The following is a 17,418-nucleotide window of genomic DNA, read 5'->3' on the forward strand; positions in this document are numbered from 1 at the left end:
CATACGTACAGCTTTGTGGCTGTCAAAATCTTATCGAGATAATTTCAATCTTTTCTTTTCTTCTGTTTTGAAAAATAGCATGGCAATGACTTGCAAATTTAAATATCCAGCTCTGACCTCTCTCCCAAGTCTCACATTCCTAACTAAAACTACATAGTAAGGGGCGCCTGGGTGGCTCAGTTGGTTAAGCGACTGCCTTCGGCTCAGGTCATGATCCCGGAGTCCTGGGATCAAGTCCCACATCGGGCTCCCCCTTCTCTGTGGGGAACCTGCTTCTCCCTCTGCCTCTGCCTGCCACTCCCCCTGCTTGTGCTCACTTTGTCTCTCTCTCTCTATGTCAAATAAATAAAATCTTTAAAAATAAATAAATAAATAAAACTACATAGTAGAAAATTCCATTTGCACTTCTAATATGCATCTTAGACTTAATACGCCCCCAACTAAACTCTTGATTCACCCTAAAAGCCTGCTCCTCGTCCAGTCTTTCCAATCTCTGTGAAAAGCATCCATCTCCACCCAGAACTCCAACCCCAGAGACATGGTGATTTCTCTTTTTCTCCCACTGGCCCCAGCCCACATCTAATCCATCCACTCGATCTCCAAGGTGTATCTCAGACCTGACTGCCCCTCTCCCCTGCAGTCCCAGCTGCCACCACCACCCGTCTGGAACCTGACTACCTCCCAGCTATTTTCCTTGCTTCCACTCTTTGCTTCTCTGTGGGGAAGCCAGAGTGCACTTTTAAACCCCAGAATGGAAATCTTGGTGTCATCTCTTTTGGGATGTCAATCGAGTCATGCCTCTGTTCCAGAAACCTTCCCACTGCACTTAGAGTAACATTTCAACTTTTCGCATGGCTTATAAAGATTTGATTGCTGACAACTTTTCTCATCTCTACCACTCTCCCTTCATCCACTCTACTCCAGACACGCTGGCTCTTTCTTTTCTTCCAACACACCAGACTTACTCCAGCCACAGCACTTGCTAATTCCGCCACCCAGTCCCGGCCCCAGTCACCGACCCACACTCAGGGATGCCTTCCTCGTCCATTCTTTTGAAGTATCCACACTCTCCACATAGCCCTTGTACATTCTCTGCATAGCTCTTATTTTATCTGATATTTCCTTGTTTCTTTCCTGGTTTACTTTATGGAAAATGACTTATATTTTTTGTTAAAGGTTTTATTTATTTTACTGAGAGAGAGAGAGAGAGAGAGAGAGCACGCACAGGAGTAGGGGGAGGGGGAGGGGAGAGGAAAAGAGAATCTCAAGCAGACTCTGGGCTGAGCGCAGAGCTGATACAAGACTCGATCTCATGACCCTGAGATCACAACCCAAGTCGAAATCAAGAGTCAGTCGCTTAACCAACTGAGCCACCCAGGCGACCCTGGAAAATGACTTCTTTTAGAAGAAGAACCTTGACTATCTTGCTCACAGCTCTATCCTTGGCCCTTAGAACTCTGCAGGTACACAGCAGGCTACAGCCAATGTTCATGAGAAGAGCAAATGAACAATTATTGAGGGGCTTCTCAAATCCAGTTGATTCCCTTTGAAGTATCTGTGGCCACAGTCCCCTTTCTTCTTGTGACTCCAGCCTAATCCCAGACCTCATCACCGCACAATGGGGATGACTGCAGCCCCCTCCTGATCCATCTCGCAGAACTCCCCCTACCCCACCCATTCTGCACACAGCTAGTTACTCTTCCCATTATAACAGTTGCATCTGTTGCTCCCCTCCCTGTGCCTTCTGTCAACAATCCTGCCCTAACCCTCACCCAGCCACACAAACTCCATCTCCTCTGTTCTGTTAGTCAACCTGCTCCCTCCCGCTGAATTCTGGGGGGCAGATACTGGTTGTTGTTTTTTCCCCGTCTCATACTGCCTAGAGAAAGTTACAGGCAATCAAAAAAAATTCTTGTGAGTTGAATAAAGTGATTGGTATACGACAGGTATAGTGGATATATACAACAGGTAAAGTGGATACCCTTTCTAAAGGGATATTGTGAAAGCAGACAGTGATTTGGAATGAAAGAGGACAATACTAGCAGATGAAGCAAACCAGTGAGAACGACAACGGGGAGGCGACAATATTGTTCCCGCAGAGACCAGATGGCCACCACTGCCTTGAAGCAGGAGATGGTACATTTTTAGTGGACTTTGAGCCTGGCTTTTTCTGCAAGCATAAGGGAAAATGGACCATCATGCTGGTATAAATCAGTGCCTGCTGACTGGCACCCCGTAGGCAGCTCTGGTTGGATTCCCCAATGACCCGGGACCCCGGGGGGTTATCTTCTTGGTGAGAGCTCAACTTCTCTTGAGTTCTCAAGTATAGCGCCAAGAACTGAATGCAGACAACTCAAACCACAGAAGGGGTCTGCTGTGTGTGGACTCTTGCCCTGTGTTGCAGCAAGGCAGAGCAGGGATTTGGAGGACAGCCCTGCTATCTGTGGCCATTTTTCCCACTTTTTCTCATGGGGGGAGGGGGGGTCTGGTGCAACGGGGGACTACATCTCCCCTGTTCAAACAGGGGAGAATCCAGCCCGACGGTTCAGTTACACCCATGCCAGGAGAGCCACGTCCTTCTTAGCAAACACCATACCCTCTTGTGCTAATCTACAGACTTTCTCTAATCAAATGTCCAGGCAATGAGGCAGAATCTTTATTCTATGCTTTAAAAATCATATTATTGGGGCTCCTGGGTGGCTCAGTTGGTTAAGCGTCTGCCTTCAGCTCAGGTCATGATCTTGGGAGTCCTGGGACTGAGCCCCATGTAGGGCTCCCTGCTAAGCAGGGAGTCTGCTTCTCCCTCTCCCTTTGCCCCTAACTCCGCTCATGTTCTCCCTGTCTCTCAAAGAAATTTAAAAAGTAATATCTTTAAAAAATAACATTATTTAAAAATAAACATGTTATCAACTCAACTCCTTATCTCAGGTCAAATGCAAATCGTGGGTACATTCATCTGATGGAGACAAAAAAAATTTTTTTTTCAGTTTCCGGGCTTTTCCAGGAAATAGGGAACATGACTATAATGTAAGCAGTGATTGAGAAAAGCATGACCAGATTGTACACATCTAAATACCTGTTGCTGGTGTTTTGTTTTGTTTTGTTTTGTTTTATAATTTCACACAAGAAGGGCCATGCAGTCTATGCTGATAGAGCTTGGCTTCCTGAAATCATCTTTGGGGGCTCTTCTTGGCAACTGCTTTCAGAGCTACTTGAAGAGGCCGCTAAAAACCAGCTCCATGATTTTAAAGTCATATCTTTTCATTAACTCAAACTGATACTACCTAATTTAACAGACTTGATTAAATGTGAATGACTTTGGCTCATTCCAGAAACCATACAGTATATCATTTATGGATATGTGCACACACATATGCAACACACTGAAAGTACAACTTGGTGGTAGTGCTGACCTCTGAAGGAGCAGAATATGGGGACTTGAAATTTATCTGTAATGTCCTCTTTTTTCATTTAGAAATATCTAAGACACAAGTGTCCAAATGTTGGGGCGCCTGGGTGGCTCAGTTGGTTAAGCGTCTGACTCTTGGTCTTGGCTCAGGTCATGATCTTGGGGTCATGAGATGGAGCCCCGCGTGGAGCCTATTTAAAAAAAAAAAAAGTGACCAAATGTTCACATTTGTTCATTCTGCTCAGCAGGCTCTCAGGTACCTGCCATGTTACCGTCTATCTGCATTTATTATATTTTTAAAACTTTCCAAGTAAGAAAAAAAGCAGATTCTCCCCCAGGGGAAAAAGATTTCATGCCACTGAGCTTATTTTTTAAAATAAATGTCCCCCAAACTCTGAGAGCAATTCTAAAAGATCTCCAAGAATGTTCTGGATACTAATAGGATCTTTAGAATAAGCAGCATGAAGCCAAAAGGACCACTTTAAAGGTGCAATGCCCAAAAGGCAGCGTTAAGAGGCAAATGAAGTCTCCCTCCTTTCCCAGTCCATAATCTTGGGTTAATGTCCTTGCTCCTTGCAGACAAGGCCATGACTTTTTGTCTTTGCATTTCCAGGACCTGGTGCAATGCTCAGAACAGAGTAACCCTCGTTAGCTGGAGTGTATTCTCACTCTCAAACTTATGAGCCTAGGATTTGCAAGCCTCCTAACTCATCCACACACCAGAAAGTCAACAGACAGGAGAAAAAAGTTGATTACTTTACAGTTCTGCATTTCTTACTCTAGTTCCAGTTTAGCCTGAATACCATTAGGTAACCTGTTCCTATTTTTACCTTTGACCTCTTGCATAGGAAGAACAATAAATTTTATCCTTTGAATGATAAAGAGTGCTTGTGAAGCCTCTCAAGGTTTCTGAGCAGAGTGATACTAACATGTTGTACAAACATAAAGCCAATCCCAGAGCCAGAGGGACCCAAAAAAGTGTGAAAGAAGTCCAGCCTATGTATACGCAGATCCAAGGGAAAACACAGTGAATTACATCATCTGGATCTTGTTTGTGAGAGGGATTCTGATTCCGACATGCCATTTCATTTCAAAGAGCAAGAGTTTTTGCAAAGGACAGGTAGATTAGATTAGATCGTGAAAGCAAAAAGTGAGTGCAAGTGTGACAAATGGAGTCTAAAAGAGAATCAAGAAGGAATTAAGTTGCTAGAACAATCCACCTTCATCGGTAACCCACCTATTCAATGAATAAAGGCAGAAAGCAAGGAAGATGGAGGTTACCACCATCTTTAGTTGTCTATCAGGCAAAGGAAAAAGGAGAAATGTATAACCATTTTAATCTCTGAAGTATGTCTTCAGAGGTCAGGCAGGGATCTGGCAGAGAAGCTAAACAGGAAGAGGTAAGAGACATTTAAGAGCAGGGGTCAAGCTTGCAAATAAAGATTTAAAAGAATGATAAACCCAGCGGTGGTGTGAATGTGAGGAAATGATCACTCTTAGGGCTAGGGCGGCTGGTGGAAGCATAAATAAGTGTAACTTTTCTGGAAGACAATGTGGCCATGTGTATCAAAAGCTTTAAAAATGTTTCTTTCCTTTGACCAGGCAATGCCACTGCCACTCCTAGAAATTTTTAAGGTAGCATTTGCACTAACACATCAAGATGTATGTATAAGGCATTCCATCAACCTCCGTACTTACTGTGAAAAACCGGAAACTCTTGAGGCACAATAACAGAAAATGAATTCAACAAATCATTGTATATGCAATCAATGCAATTTTACAGAGCCTTGCCTCAATTACAATGTAGATCTACATTGATTGACATGGACAGTTGTTCTTAATATTTTAAAATTAAAAAAACAAACCCCAAAGCAGCATATCCAATACGATCTTATTTTTGTGAAAATGGAAGGCTATACATGCAAATGTTAAGAGCTGTAATTTACGGGTGGTCGAAATTTTTGCTTACTTGTTTCCTATTTCTCACATTGAACACGGATGGAAAGAACAGAGGGCAGGGGGAAACTCTTTCTGCCACCACTAATCCTGCTTTTTTTTTTTAAAGATTTATTTTATTATTTATTTGAGAGCGCGAGACTGAGAGAGAGAGCACATGAGAGGGGGACGGTCAGAAGGAGAAGCAGGCTCCTTGCTGAGCAGGGAGCCCGATGCGGGACTCGATCCCGGGACTCCGGGATCATGACCTGAGCCAAAGGCAGTCGCTCAACCAACTGAGCCACCCAGGCGCCCCTAATCCTGCTTTTTTAGTCCTGCATTTGATCTGAATGCAGTGGGACACAGTATCCTATGCCAACTTTACCAGTTTGTTTGATCTCACGGAACCCCGGCATACAGATGCCTTCATACACACTTTCAGAGAGATCAGCCTGTTTTTATTCTGTGTGTCCCCAAGTTGTCCAAACAGCCAACTGCACCACTACAGCGTGAGCTCCAGAAGCAGAGGGACCACACTTACCACAACCATATAAACACATGCATTTCCCTGGACCCTAGAGAACCCTTGTGGCTGCGGGTTGCTAATAAATTAGTCTAGACCCTTGTGGGAACTGGGAGAGTACATTTTGTTTTAACGCTTTCCTATTGACCAAAACATGCATAAGCACCTGATTGTTTGCCACTGAAAAAAATTAAGGCCTCCTGTTTCTTTTTTTTTTTTTTAACATTTTATTTATCAGAGAGAGAGAGAGAGAGAGAGAGGTCACAAGCAGGGGGGAGGGGTAGAGGGAGAAGCAGGCTCCCCACTGAGCAGGGAGCCTAAGGCGGGGCTCAATCCCAGGACTCTGAGATCACGACCTGAGCCAAAGGCAGATGCTTAACCAACTGAGCCACCCAGGCGCCCCAGGCCTCCTGTTTCTTACCCTTTCTCAGCAAGAAGTCTGAGCATCACATCCCTGCCTCCTCAAGGTCCCTGTTAAACAAGAGAATGGAAAGATGGGGAGCTCGTAACATCACCCCATTCCATCACTAGCTCTGTCTGGGGAGCTGAGATGGGAGACCTCGTCCCTTGAGTTCTCTCTCTCTCCCCAGGTAACCACATGAGGCAATTATACATCTATCTTCCATGTAGAGGTGAACATCAGCTCCACACATGCATGTGAACTGTCAGAGCTCAGAGAACTCCAAATGAAGAAAATTTCACCCTGGCAGAAGGTTCTTTCATTTGCACTTGATGCCCAAAGTCAAGTAGAGCTGTCCCAAGAATCTGGAAGAAAATGATTCGGAATGTGAAAGACCAAAATTCCTGAGTTTGATTGCCTAAAGCCTCGTCTATTGGTCGTTGGTCTAGAACATGTTCAACAAATGAAGCAATTCCAGAAAGCACCAACATCCCGCTCTGTCATCACTACTAAAGATTTAGTTTGGTTTCACTGCTGACACACATTTATACATAAATTTCTATGCCTGCATCATCTTCATAGATAGCAAATACTTCTCAGGAAGATCTCTACACCTTCATCTCGTTCTGGTCCTAATGCCCAAAATTACTGGGATTCTTGAATGCAATCTGTTTTCTCAGCTCCTTGTTTTTATCTTCCATAAAATCACTCTGTAATGATGACTATTTTGCTTAACATTTGTCCCTTTTCTACAACAATGCAATGTAGATGTATAAAGGTCTTAGCACAATGTTTGGCACGTGGTGAGCAGTCAATAAACGTTACTTATTTTACCGTTAGCTTAATATAAAACTGAGATGACAGCATAGTATAGAGATTAAAGGAGAGGATTTTGAAGCCAGGCTGCCTCCATCTGAACCCCAGCTCTGCCCTTTTCTAGCTATTTTGTGACTTTAGACAATTTTTAGGACTTCTCCATGCTCAGTTTCTCCATGTGTAAAATGGAGGTAATAATTGTTCATACTTCATAGGGGTAAATGAGTTATAACGTGCAAAGATTTAGACTGCCATACAGTAGCCATGTTATAAGCATAAGCTATTATTATTTATTCCTTTCAATCCTGAGTGTCCAGAAGATCATTTATGTTTTTTCCGCCTTCTGACTTTTGCTCTTTACCCAGAGTCCTTATTTTACTTTAATATGTGCTAAATTCTATATCTATTTTGTGTGTGAAAGAAACCAAGATTTCCCTTAATGAATTTTCAGAATATTAGTAATAATTTTTATAATCTATGAAAGCACTAAATACCAGTAAGAAAGAAAGGTAGTTGATCAGACTTGGTGCTCGTACAAGGACTGTGTTATGACATTTAAAGCAGTGGTGTCTGAAATCCCGAATGCAAACATTACCATGAATTTCTTAACTCAATCTAGTCCTTTTGTGCACAGGAAGTCAGCAACAATTACACTGAAACAAAGATGAGTACGTGAAACTTACATGAAATTAAATTTTACTTCCCCAGCTCAGAAAACTTCAGTGGAGGATCTTTTCCCCTCTATCTCCCTGAGAGGTGGGTTCTAGAGAAACGTTTAACTGTAACAAGTCACACAATTACTTCACACAATTACACTTTGTACCCAAAACAAAACAAAAAGTCCTAGAGGATGGAACTCTTCCAACATGTGGATTTCCAACATATAGGAATTTAGGCTTCTTCAGAGCATGGGAGAGCCGGGGCAATCGTGGGGGATGGGCACTGGTGGGCATTCCCAGGTTCCTGTTTTGCTTTGGCCCTGCCCCTAAACTGAGCAATGTTGCTTGCAGAAAGCCACAGAATTTGGGAACAGTGGGGGACACTCTTTTCCCGCTGTGAGTTAGTCAGCTCGCTCTTTCCTGAGGTTGGTGCGGGCAGAACTGAGCTCTTTACAAAGAAAAATTTTAATATATCTGATTTGAATATTTCTGTAATAGGAAGCATGCTGATGTTATCCCCACAAACATTTTCAAGGGATAGTTCGTCTCATTCTGAGTAGAAAGGTGAAAAAATGGAAAAAATGGGAACCCATGCTAAATGTACTTGAGGGCCGTTATTTCAACACTGGGTAGGCATGCAAGGGAAAACATTTTCTTTTCCAACTGCAAAACTGCAAAATGTCACAATGGTGGTTTAAACACCGATCAGAACACAGAAAAGTTTGCCAGTGCTGCTACTGAGAATTTTTTTTTTTTTAAGTCATTCCCTGCTTGCTTTCAAAGGAAATTATCAAGGCTCTTGCATCAAAATAGCACATGCCCAATTAAGAGCACAGTCTTTGGAGTAGTTTGTAATCTCTGCTACTGTTGCTTGAGTGGCCTTTAACAAATTGCATGGCCTTTTGCAAACTACATCTCCAAGCTTCATTGTCCTTCTATATGAGATTTCATGTGAGTCTCCTAGGATTTTTGTAAGGATTTAGTGATATAATCCATGAAGCATATCACAGTGTCTGGGACAGAGTAAGTGATCAATAAATGGTGTGTTTTAATATGATACTAATAACCAGGTATGTCCTTATAAAAACCATTCCTTTGAACAATACTTTCTGCTAAGCTCCTTAGTATAATTCTTTCACCTAAGACACAAATGCTTCAAAAGGGAAAGCAGAACCCCCCCAAATAGGAATATCCAATCCTTTTTCTTGCCTGAGGATTAGGGAACCTCTATACTTAACTTGAATGGGGCTCTTCTTGTTCAGATTGCATCACACACGCTGTTCCACTGGGTGTGTCTGGTGATCTCAGCAGAGGAATGGAAGTCACATGAGGGAGAACATCCGCCCCAGCAGCTCCAACCTGCGGCTGGCAGACACAGCCCAAAGTGCTCTCTAACTGCAGCTTCCTCTCCTACCCTTCTTCCTTAGGCTCTCAAAAACGATGATAGGGACAGTGATGAAGCTGATGGCAAGGTCGATGAGGACTGCTAACATTTAACATTTATTCCGAGCCACACGCTATAGGCACCTATTTCCCTCAATCGTCCCAAGGGTCGTAAGAAGTAGGTCCTATGATTTATCCCATTTGACATATAAAGAAACCAAAGTTTACAAAGGTTAAATAACAGGCCCAGGGTCCCACAGTGTGTAGCAGGGGGCCAATCTGGAGGCAGGTCCTAATTCTAGCCAGGGCCTTTATTCTTAACCCTCAGGCCACACCAGCCCCACTGCTACTTTCAAGAGTGCTTACAGGATTAGCGCGGGTCCTGCTGCTCTCCCCAGATCAACTCCACCAAACCCCACAGTCTTGAACATCTTTCTGTCCCAGCCATGCTCCCTGAGCTAAAATTCACAGGGACAGAAGAGCAGTAGCTCTGGCAAGTGGTACACCCATTGCTAACTTCAGTTTGATTCCCATACTCCCCAAACGAATTAATTGCCCCTTCCGGCCTGCAACAGCCATGAACCCTAATGCAAAAAATAAATAAATAAATAAAAATAAAATATAAAATAAAATAAAATCCCCATAGGGAGATTCCTGATGGACATCATGCCTTTTAACTAGTACCTCTGGTACTCCAACATTAATATACAATGCCCATTAATAATTAAATTTATTTTAAAGATGGAGAAATAGTAAGGTATGAGGAATGGTTTGCCCACAGCTATCCAGCAGATGGACATCAAACAGCAATAAAGCCCAGTGGGCCCTGGGGGGGGGGGGGCTTACCACCTGATTATTCGGGGCTTCTAATGCCTTGTGGCTCCAACCTCTCCACACGCTCTCCGCACACAAAATGTACCGTGCAACTACCCTCTTACGGGCTCAGCTAAAAGAATAACACGTCCTAGAGCAGGGAGGGGACAGGAGAATAGTAAGTTGACCCTTCGGGACCAGTTTCGTATTATCTTTGAACCGGACAGTCTCGATTTCTCAGGGCAAGACAAAAATGTCCCCCAATACTTGTCAGCAGTTTTCAGCGGAGGGAAAAGGGCAGCTGCAGCACCTCTGGCGAGAACTCTGAGCAGTAAATGTGCTTACACGGAGTGTGTGCAATTTGGATTAGGAACCGGACGGTGAGGTGGATTCTTTGCCCTTAGTTCTCCGCCGGAGCGCTAGAAATGTAAAAATGCCAGCCACAGGCCATTCCTTTTTGTTTATTTAAACGGAGAATTTTTTAAAAATCACTTTTTCCACTTCACGGCTCCTTGGGACCAGGGAATAAAAATAGCGATGTCAACAGGAGCCAAACTTCTTCGGGGGGGAAAATACGAGAGGGGAAAGAGCCCTACTCAGAACAGCCCAAGTGCTCAGCAGCTGCCTGGAAACCGCATTGCAACTGCTTCTTGACTTGCCCCATCTCACCGCAGGTCTCAAAGGCCGGCGCAGTTTATCAGGAAGTCCGCGGCGAGCCCAGCACAGTTCGCCCTGCGCCCTTCACCCTCCCCGGCGCGACCACCTGTCAGACCCCGAGGGCGGCGCGGGCGAGGCGGAGGGCTCGCTCAGGGAAGGGACGCCGGTGGCCCGGGACACCCGGGAGGGCTGGGACCATCGCGGAGGCGCGGGCGGAGGCCGGCGCGCGCGGATACTGTCGCGCGCTCAGCGGCCCCAGCGCGGCCGCCTCCGGGGTGGGGGGAGGGTGGTCGCAGGTGCACCCCGCCGCGCCGTGCCCGGGACTCGGCCCCCGCGCGGCGCTCGGCCCGCCCGGGGCGGTGCGGCGGCGGCGGCGGCTGCGCGGCGCCGCGGGGCGCGTCTTACCTGTTGATCTTGAGCGCGAACGCGCGCCGCTCCGCGCCCGGCAGCGTGGCCATGGCCCGCGCGCGGCTCGTCCGCCTCTAAGGGCGCGGGGCGCGGACGGCGGGGGCCCGGGGCGCCGCGGAGCCGCTGCAGCGCACGCCGAGCAGGGCGCGAGCCTCATCTGTCAGTGCGGCTGGAAACTTCCGCATTTCCACCTTCGGCGCCGCAGCCACGCCGGGGGAGGGCCCAGCCTCGGGGCTGCTGCGGCGGCGAGTCCAGCCAGCCACCCGGCGCCCGGCCCGGCACGCAGGGAGCGGCGGGCGAGAGGGTGTGGACACACCGCGGAACTGCCCTCCGGATGCTCCGGCCGACGGCGCGCTCCGGCCGCGGGGGCCCTGACCTCAGGCAGAAGCGAGCGCGGGCGGAGGGCTCCGCAATCGCGGAGCCAGGCCGGAAACTCCATCTGCCCGGAGCGGCGAGGCTGCCAGCAGCGCCTGAGGGCAGGAGGGGGAACGCGCTGTCCGCCCGCCCCGCGCGCTCGGCGAGGTCGGGACACCAGCCCCGCACGTCTCCGCTCTAGGCCTTCGGAAGGGTCCGCACCAAGCCTGGGGGTAGGGGGATGCGGGGGGGAGGCAGATTTGAAAACACAACCAACCAGCCAACCCACCAACCAACCAGGGTACAAATCTACTTTTGCAAAAGATGTGTCCCTCATCCTTCCTGGGGCACTTGCTGTAAATACAATGAATCCAGCCAAGAATAAACATTGTTAAGTTATCCCCCAATGCCCCCTTCAATTTTTTCTTTTTCTTTCTTTTCTTTCTTTCTTTCTTTCTTTTCTCTTTTTTTTTTTTCCAACAGGAGGATAAATGCTTTTCTCTGGGAAACACTGCACGCCTCTTTCCTGTGATTCAAGAACATGCTGCAGCCCTGTTGATTTCAGTTTCAGACTGAGAAGTCGGCTAAGAGGCCCAGACCCAACTCAAGAAAAATCAGAAAAGTCCCAGTGCTCACCAGAGTGGGAAAGTACATGTTTATTTCAAGTTACTGGTTGCTCAGAGTTTTGCTCTAATAGAGCACTCTAAATTCTACCTCTGTTTGGCAACTTGCCCTTTAAAAAATACTAAAGCAGGATATTTTTGGTTCAGAGCTACACTGCTGTCCAGTGTGACTATTGACCATTGGAACAGATGGTTAGTCTGCATTGAGATGTACTGAGTGTGTAAAATGCACATCGGATTTTGAAGACAGTGTAGAGAAAATAATGCAAAAATATCCTGTTAGTGATTTTTTTAATGTTAGTTACATGTTAAAATGATAGTTTTGATATTAGGAAAATAAAATATTAAAATTAATTTCACCTGTTTTTCCCTCTTTACAATGTGGCTTTCATGAAAGAAAATTTAAATTACACACGTAGTTCACATATGAGGGTCACATATGTTTCTATCAGGCACTGCTGATTTGTAGTTTGCAACCTAATATATAAGTAAAACTCCTAAGGACTGAATTGAGTCTCTTCTTGATGGCCTTCCTTTCTCTGGTTTTGCCTGGCTCTGTTAGTTTAGTAATTCCTCAGAGCTGGTTAGGTGACTTTTCCCTGCAAATATCAACGCCTTTAAGCATATAAGACAAAGTTCTTCAGTCCAACGTTATTATATAGGCTATGAAAAAAGATCCAAAGAAAAGAAAGCTTTTTGTAATGTGGAGTTTCTGACTTCCAAATTCTAAGTCTATTTACTGCACTGGGATCTATAAGCCAACATTTAGATCAAGAGATGCTGAGAGAACAACACTGTGACGACTTCTCAAACTGAGAGCAAACGGGTGAGTTGTAGACAATTTTTTACACCAGAATCTTGAGTCTGCTGTGTACCAAGTCAGCCTTTCATAGGGCTCCTTTGAGTTTCTAAATGTTTGTGACACACATGTTCCTACAGAGCAAAAATATTCTAGTTTCCACACAAAGACAAATAAAATGTAATGAGAGTATCTCAAATTTTCAGAATTTTCAATCAAGGAGAACTTTTTTGTGGGGGGAAGGGGGTAAGAGGGAATGGAATCATAAAATCTCCCATCTTACACCAGGTCATGCTGCATTCAACTTAGTATTTGATACCTAATTATAAAGATTAGGCCAGCATTATGCTCCGTGCTGTCCATTCTTGGATGGTTAGGAATGACTCCAGATTTCCTCAACAGCGTTTTAACAATTCACCATGAATATGTAATCCACTAATTTAGTCAGATGCCTATTTTTAAAATGTATCGGCTCTGGGATACATTCACAGATCACAGATCACTAGATAAATCCCTGGCTTCTCACTACTTCTTTAGTTCCCTGTAGTTGGGTATCTCTCCTGGCCGCCCCCCCATCCAAAATGCACTCTAGGGACGCCTGGGTGGCTCAGTCAGTTAAGTGCCTGCCTTCGGCTCAGGTCATGATCCCAGGGTCCTGGGATCGAGCCCCGCATCGGGCTCCCTGCTCAGCGGGAAGCGTGTTTCTCCCTCTGCCTGCTCTGCCTGCCACTCCCCCTGCTTGTGCTCTCGCTTTCTCTCTCGCTGACAAATAAATAAATAAAATCTTAAAAAAAAAAAAAGCACTCTAGAAAGAAAGCCTCCTTTCCACACCTATGACCTCTCTTGGCCTTCCTCTTTCTCTGCGTCTCTCTTCCGTTGATTTTGTTTTCATCCTCATAAAATTCGTCCCTTGGCTTTTTTTTTTTTTTTTTTTTTTTTTAGAGAGAGAAAGAGAGCCAGCTCAGGGTGGGGAAGTGGGGGGAGGGGCAGAGGGAGAAGGAGAGAGAGAATCTTAAGCAGACTCCACGCCCAGCGCAGAGCCAGTTCAGGGCTCCATCTTATGGCCCCGCGATCATGACCGGAGCTGAAATCAAGAGTTGGACGCTTAACCAACTGAGCCACCCAGGCTCTGGACTTCTATACCAGAGGTAATGTCCATCCGGAAAACCAGCCTCTTTCTTTACACTGCATCGTTCATATTTCATTTAACAAATAGCACTTACCTTGTCTCAGGACCTGTTCAGAGCCTTTACAAATGTTAATTCATTAGTTAATTACAAACATTAAGTAATAACATTATGCCTACTTTGCAGCCAGGAAAACTGAGGCTCAGAGAGGTTAAGTGATTTGCCCAAGATCACAAACTGTAGGGGACAGAGTCATTTCCAATCCTAAATCGATGCCTATCTCCCAAATATGTCCACTTGAATATCCTCAGACTCCGTGAATATAAAACTAGCGCTCTCCATCTCTTGTACCCATTTGTAACCTGGCTATCCCTCTGTGATCACTCATTTCTATTGGTGGCCTTCTTTACCCATTTGCCAATTTTAGAACTTTGGAGTCGTCTAGGGTGGGAAAAGCAGGAAACCTGTGTTCTGGATCCAGCTTTTCACAAACTGTGTGACCCGGAGCCAGTCACCCCACGCTTGGCTGACAGAGCCCTCCGTCTCAGGCTGATGCCATCTGCTCGCCTCCCTCTGAATTCTGTGAATGTGTCAGCTCTAACTTCTTCCTCTTCTTTACCCTTTGGATCTAATCGTCCACCAAGCTCTGTTATTTATGCTTCATAAACCTCACTCCTGTTTAGTGTCATTGTCCTCGCTGCTTCCCTTTTGGCCCAGTTCTCAGCAATCAATGTCTGGATAACAGCACCAAAAAAAAAAAAAAAAAAGTTTTTAATGGCCTCCCTGCTTGTCACTTCTTTTTTATTCTGATTGAATTGGACTCTAACGTTGTACAAGTTTTACTAAGATGCTTGTTTCATCATCTTTCCCTGCTCAGTTAACTTTGGTGACTTCCCATAACCCTACAACCAAGTGTGACCTCTCCAACTGGTTTATAGTCCCACTTCATGTAACTAATTCTAAACCTTACCTCTCTGTCGAAGCAAGGAAGATCTCCTGGCCTGGGGCCTTCTTTGCTGGTGTCATTCTTCCTGCCATCCTCACCTGAAATCCTAACCAGTCTCTCCTGATCCTTCAAAGTTTGAATGGAGTTTACAGCTTCCACCTCTACCTGAAGGAGTATGTCTTTCAGTGTGACAGCACCTTGAACTAGCTAGAAAGGGTAGGTCATTACCAGTGAACACAACCTAGTGGAATTTGAAGTCCATAGGACTACAGAGAAAAGTGTGATCATTTGCACATCTCCTTCTTTATTCCCCAAACCACTTAAAATTTTGTTCATCTGTCCCCTTCTGAGAGCATCTATTTAACACTGGAATGCCCCCTTCCCTACTCTGACACTTCTTTTTTTTTTTTAAGATTTTATTTATTTATTTGAGAGAGAGAATGAGATAGAGAGAGAGAGCATGAGACGGGGGAGGGTCAGAGGGAGAAGCAGACTCCCCGCTGAGCAGGGAGCCCGATGTGGGACTCGATCCCGGGGCTCCAGGATCATGACCTGAGCCGAAGGCAGTCGCTTAACCGACTGAGCCACCCAGGCGCCCTACTCTGACACTTCTAACTCCATTTCCAACTTTGTTTTTCTCTAAAGGACTTTATCACTATCTGACATACTCTATAATTTATTTATTTATGTTTGTTATCCCTCATGCTTCTAGAATATGATTCCATAAGTGCAGAGATTTTTGTTTTATTCACTGCTCTATCTCTGTTGCCTAGAACAATTCCTGATGCATAGTAAGTGTTTGACAAGTACTTGAATAAATGAATGCAGAGCAGACACTCAGTATTTGCTTTTTTTTTTTTAAGATTTTATTTATTTGAGAGAGAGAATGAGAGAGAGAGAGCATGAGAGGGGGGAGGGTCAGAGCGAGAAGCAGACTCCCTGCTGAGCAGGGAGCCCGATGCGGGACTCAATCCTGGGACTCCGTCCTGGGACTCCAGGATCATGACCTGAGCTGAAGGCAGCTGCTCAACCAACTGAGCCACTCAGGCGCCCTCGGTAAGTATTTGTTAAAGTGAACTTAGTAACAAACTATAGAAATGATCCCTGAAAGTATAGTCTTAGATGGGAGTAATTGAGTTCCATGTGTCCTTCAGAAGAAAGTAAGAATCTTTTTTATTTTCTTGAGTATTTCAGCTCCGCTTTTGTATGCACGTCTTCCAGCTCTGTTTTGTCTTTATCTTTTGGGTGGAGAAATGAAACCAGCACATAGATTATTACAAGCAAGTGGATATTTGTATTGTTGTCTTATAATTGAAGACAGATACAGAAAGATCTGTGTGCTGGCATTTAAAGCCAGCCATATCTCAGACATTAGAATTGGAGTTCCTATTTTTCTCCACTTTATTCCTTATACTGTCACAAGAAATCTGTAAATATGAAAACAATAAAGAATAAGAAATTTTCCCTTAACGATCATGGTGACAAACATATATATATAAGCGTAGTGTATATATTTTTATATGTGCACTTCATATACGTGTATTTTAATCTAGGATTTAGCCCAAATTCCAACGTGCAATGGTATTTCATTTTCAGTAGGAATATTCAAACCATAGCATTTTATAACTAGAAAGACCTTGGATTAATTCATTAATTCATTAATTCATTCTTCATTATCATCTGTATGCTTTTTATTCATTCCCCAAACATTGACCCAGTGGTGACCACACGTCAAGCTCTGTACTAAGTGAAACTACGGGCAAAACAATGAATAATACTTGCTCCTGGACTTCGCAGAACTCATAGTCTAGGAACGAGATGCGTTACAAAGTAAAGAAGAAACTTGAGTTCCCGGTGACAATGCAGGAACTTGTTTCCCAAAACTCAGTGAGGGCGGAAACACAGAGAGGAAGTGATTTGTTCTCGTGGCGAGGGTGTTGGCAGAGAGACTGACGCTGAGGAAGAATAACTTCACTGACAGAGTGACATGGGGACTGGGTCTTAAACAACAAGGAAGCATTCGCCAGGCAGAGAAGTGCATTCAGGCCCTCACAGGCACAGGGAGCACTGTGTGCCAAAGCAGGGAGCCCAGAAACGCCATTGTCCATCCTGGGAATTAAAAGTACGAGGGGACCTGTGGGGTGCAGAGTGAAGTGGTGACAAACGAAGCTTTGGAGGTGGGCAGGGTCTGAACATGGCCGTCCTGTCAAAGAGTTCAGACTCTGTCCTACCAGACGGTGGTTTCTGTTTCTTTATCTAGGTCATCAGTCTCTTGGGGGATGATCTCTCTGGCTCCCTGGAGGTGCATGATGAGGACTGTCCAGGAGAGGATGGGCGCAGCGTGGTGGGGATTAGGCCTCCTAGATCTGGCACTGCCATCCCCATCTTCCTCAGCCAGAGCACACACACTGGACACGAATGAAGAGCTACACAGTTCTTTACAGAAGGATTTAGGCAGATTTCCCAAAGTCACATCACATAGAGAGAGGGAAGATCTATGGCGGACAGAAAGTCAGGCCTGGTGCTCTGGTCTGGTTCCTTCGGCCTCTCACTGGAGTGCCTCACA

General features: G+C 45.2%; 1 protein-coding gene and 1 pseudogene across 1 annotated transcript in view; both read right to left on the reverse strand.

The window, feature by feature from the left end:
• The window catches only part of DOCK8 (dedicator of cytokinesis 8), a 218,192-nt gene extending 207,059 nt beyond the window's left edge, over window positions 1–11,133 (reverse strand). Inside the window, exon 1 of the mRNA XM_028117339.2 lies at window positions 11,001–11,133. Coding sequence (XP_027973140.2) covers window positions 11,001–11,053 — 53 coding nt within the window. The 5' untranslated portion in view covers window positions 11,054–11,133. The remainder of the gene's footprint in view (window positions 1–11,000) is intronic.
• Window positions 11,134–15,858: 4,725 nt separating this feature from the next.
• Window positions 15,859–15,972, reverse strand: LOC114219828 (small nucleolar RNA U3; annotated as a pseudogene).
• Window positions 15,973–17,418: the final 1,446 nt, after the last annotated feature.

The sequence above is a fragment of the Eumetopias jubatus genome, unplaced genomic scaffold, assembly GCF_037043125.1.
Source record: "Eumetopias jubatus isolate StellerSeaLion01/CBP00866 unplaced genomic scaffold, mEumJub1_p1.0 scaffold_15, whole genome shotgun sequence".
Taxonomy (NCBI): domain Eukaryota; kingdom Metazoa; phylum Chordata; class Mammalia; order Carnivora; family Otariidae; genus Eumetopias; species Eumetopias jubatus.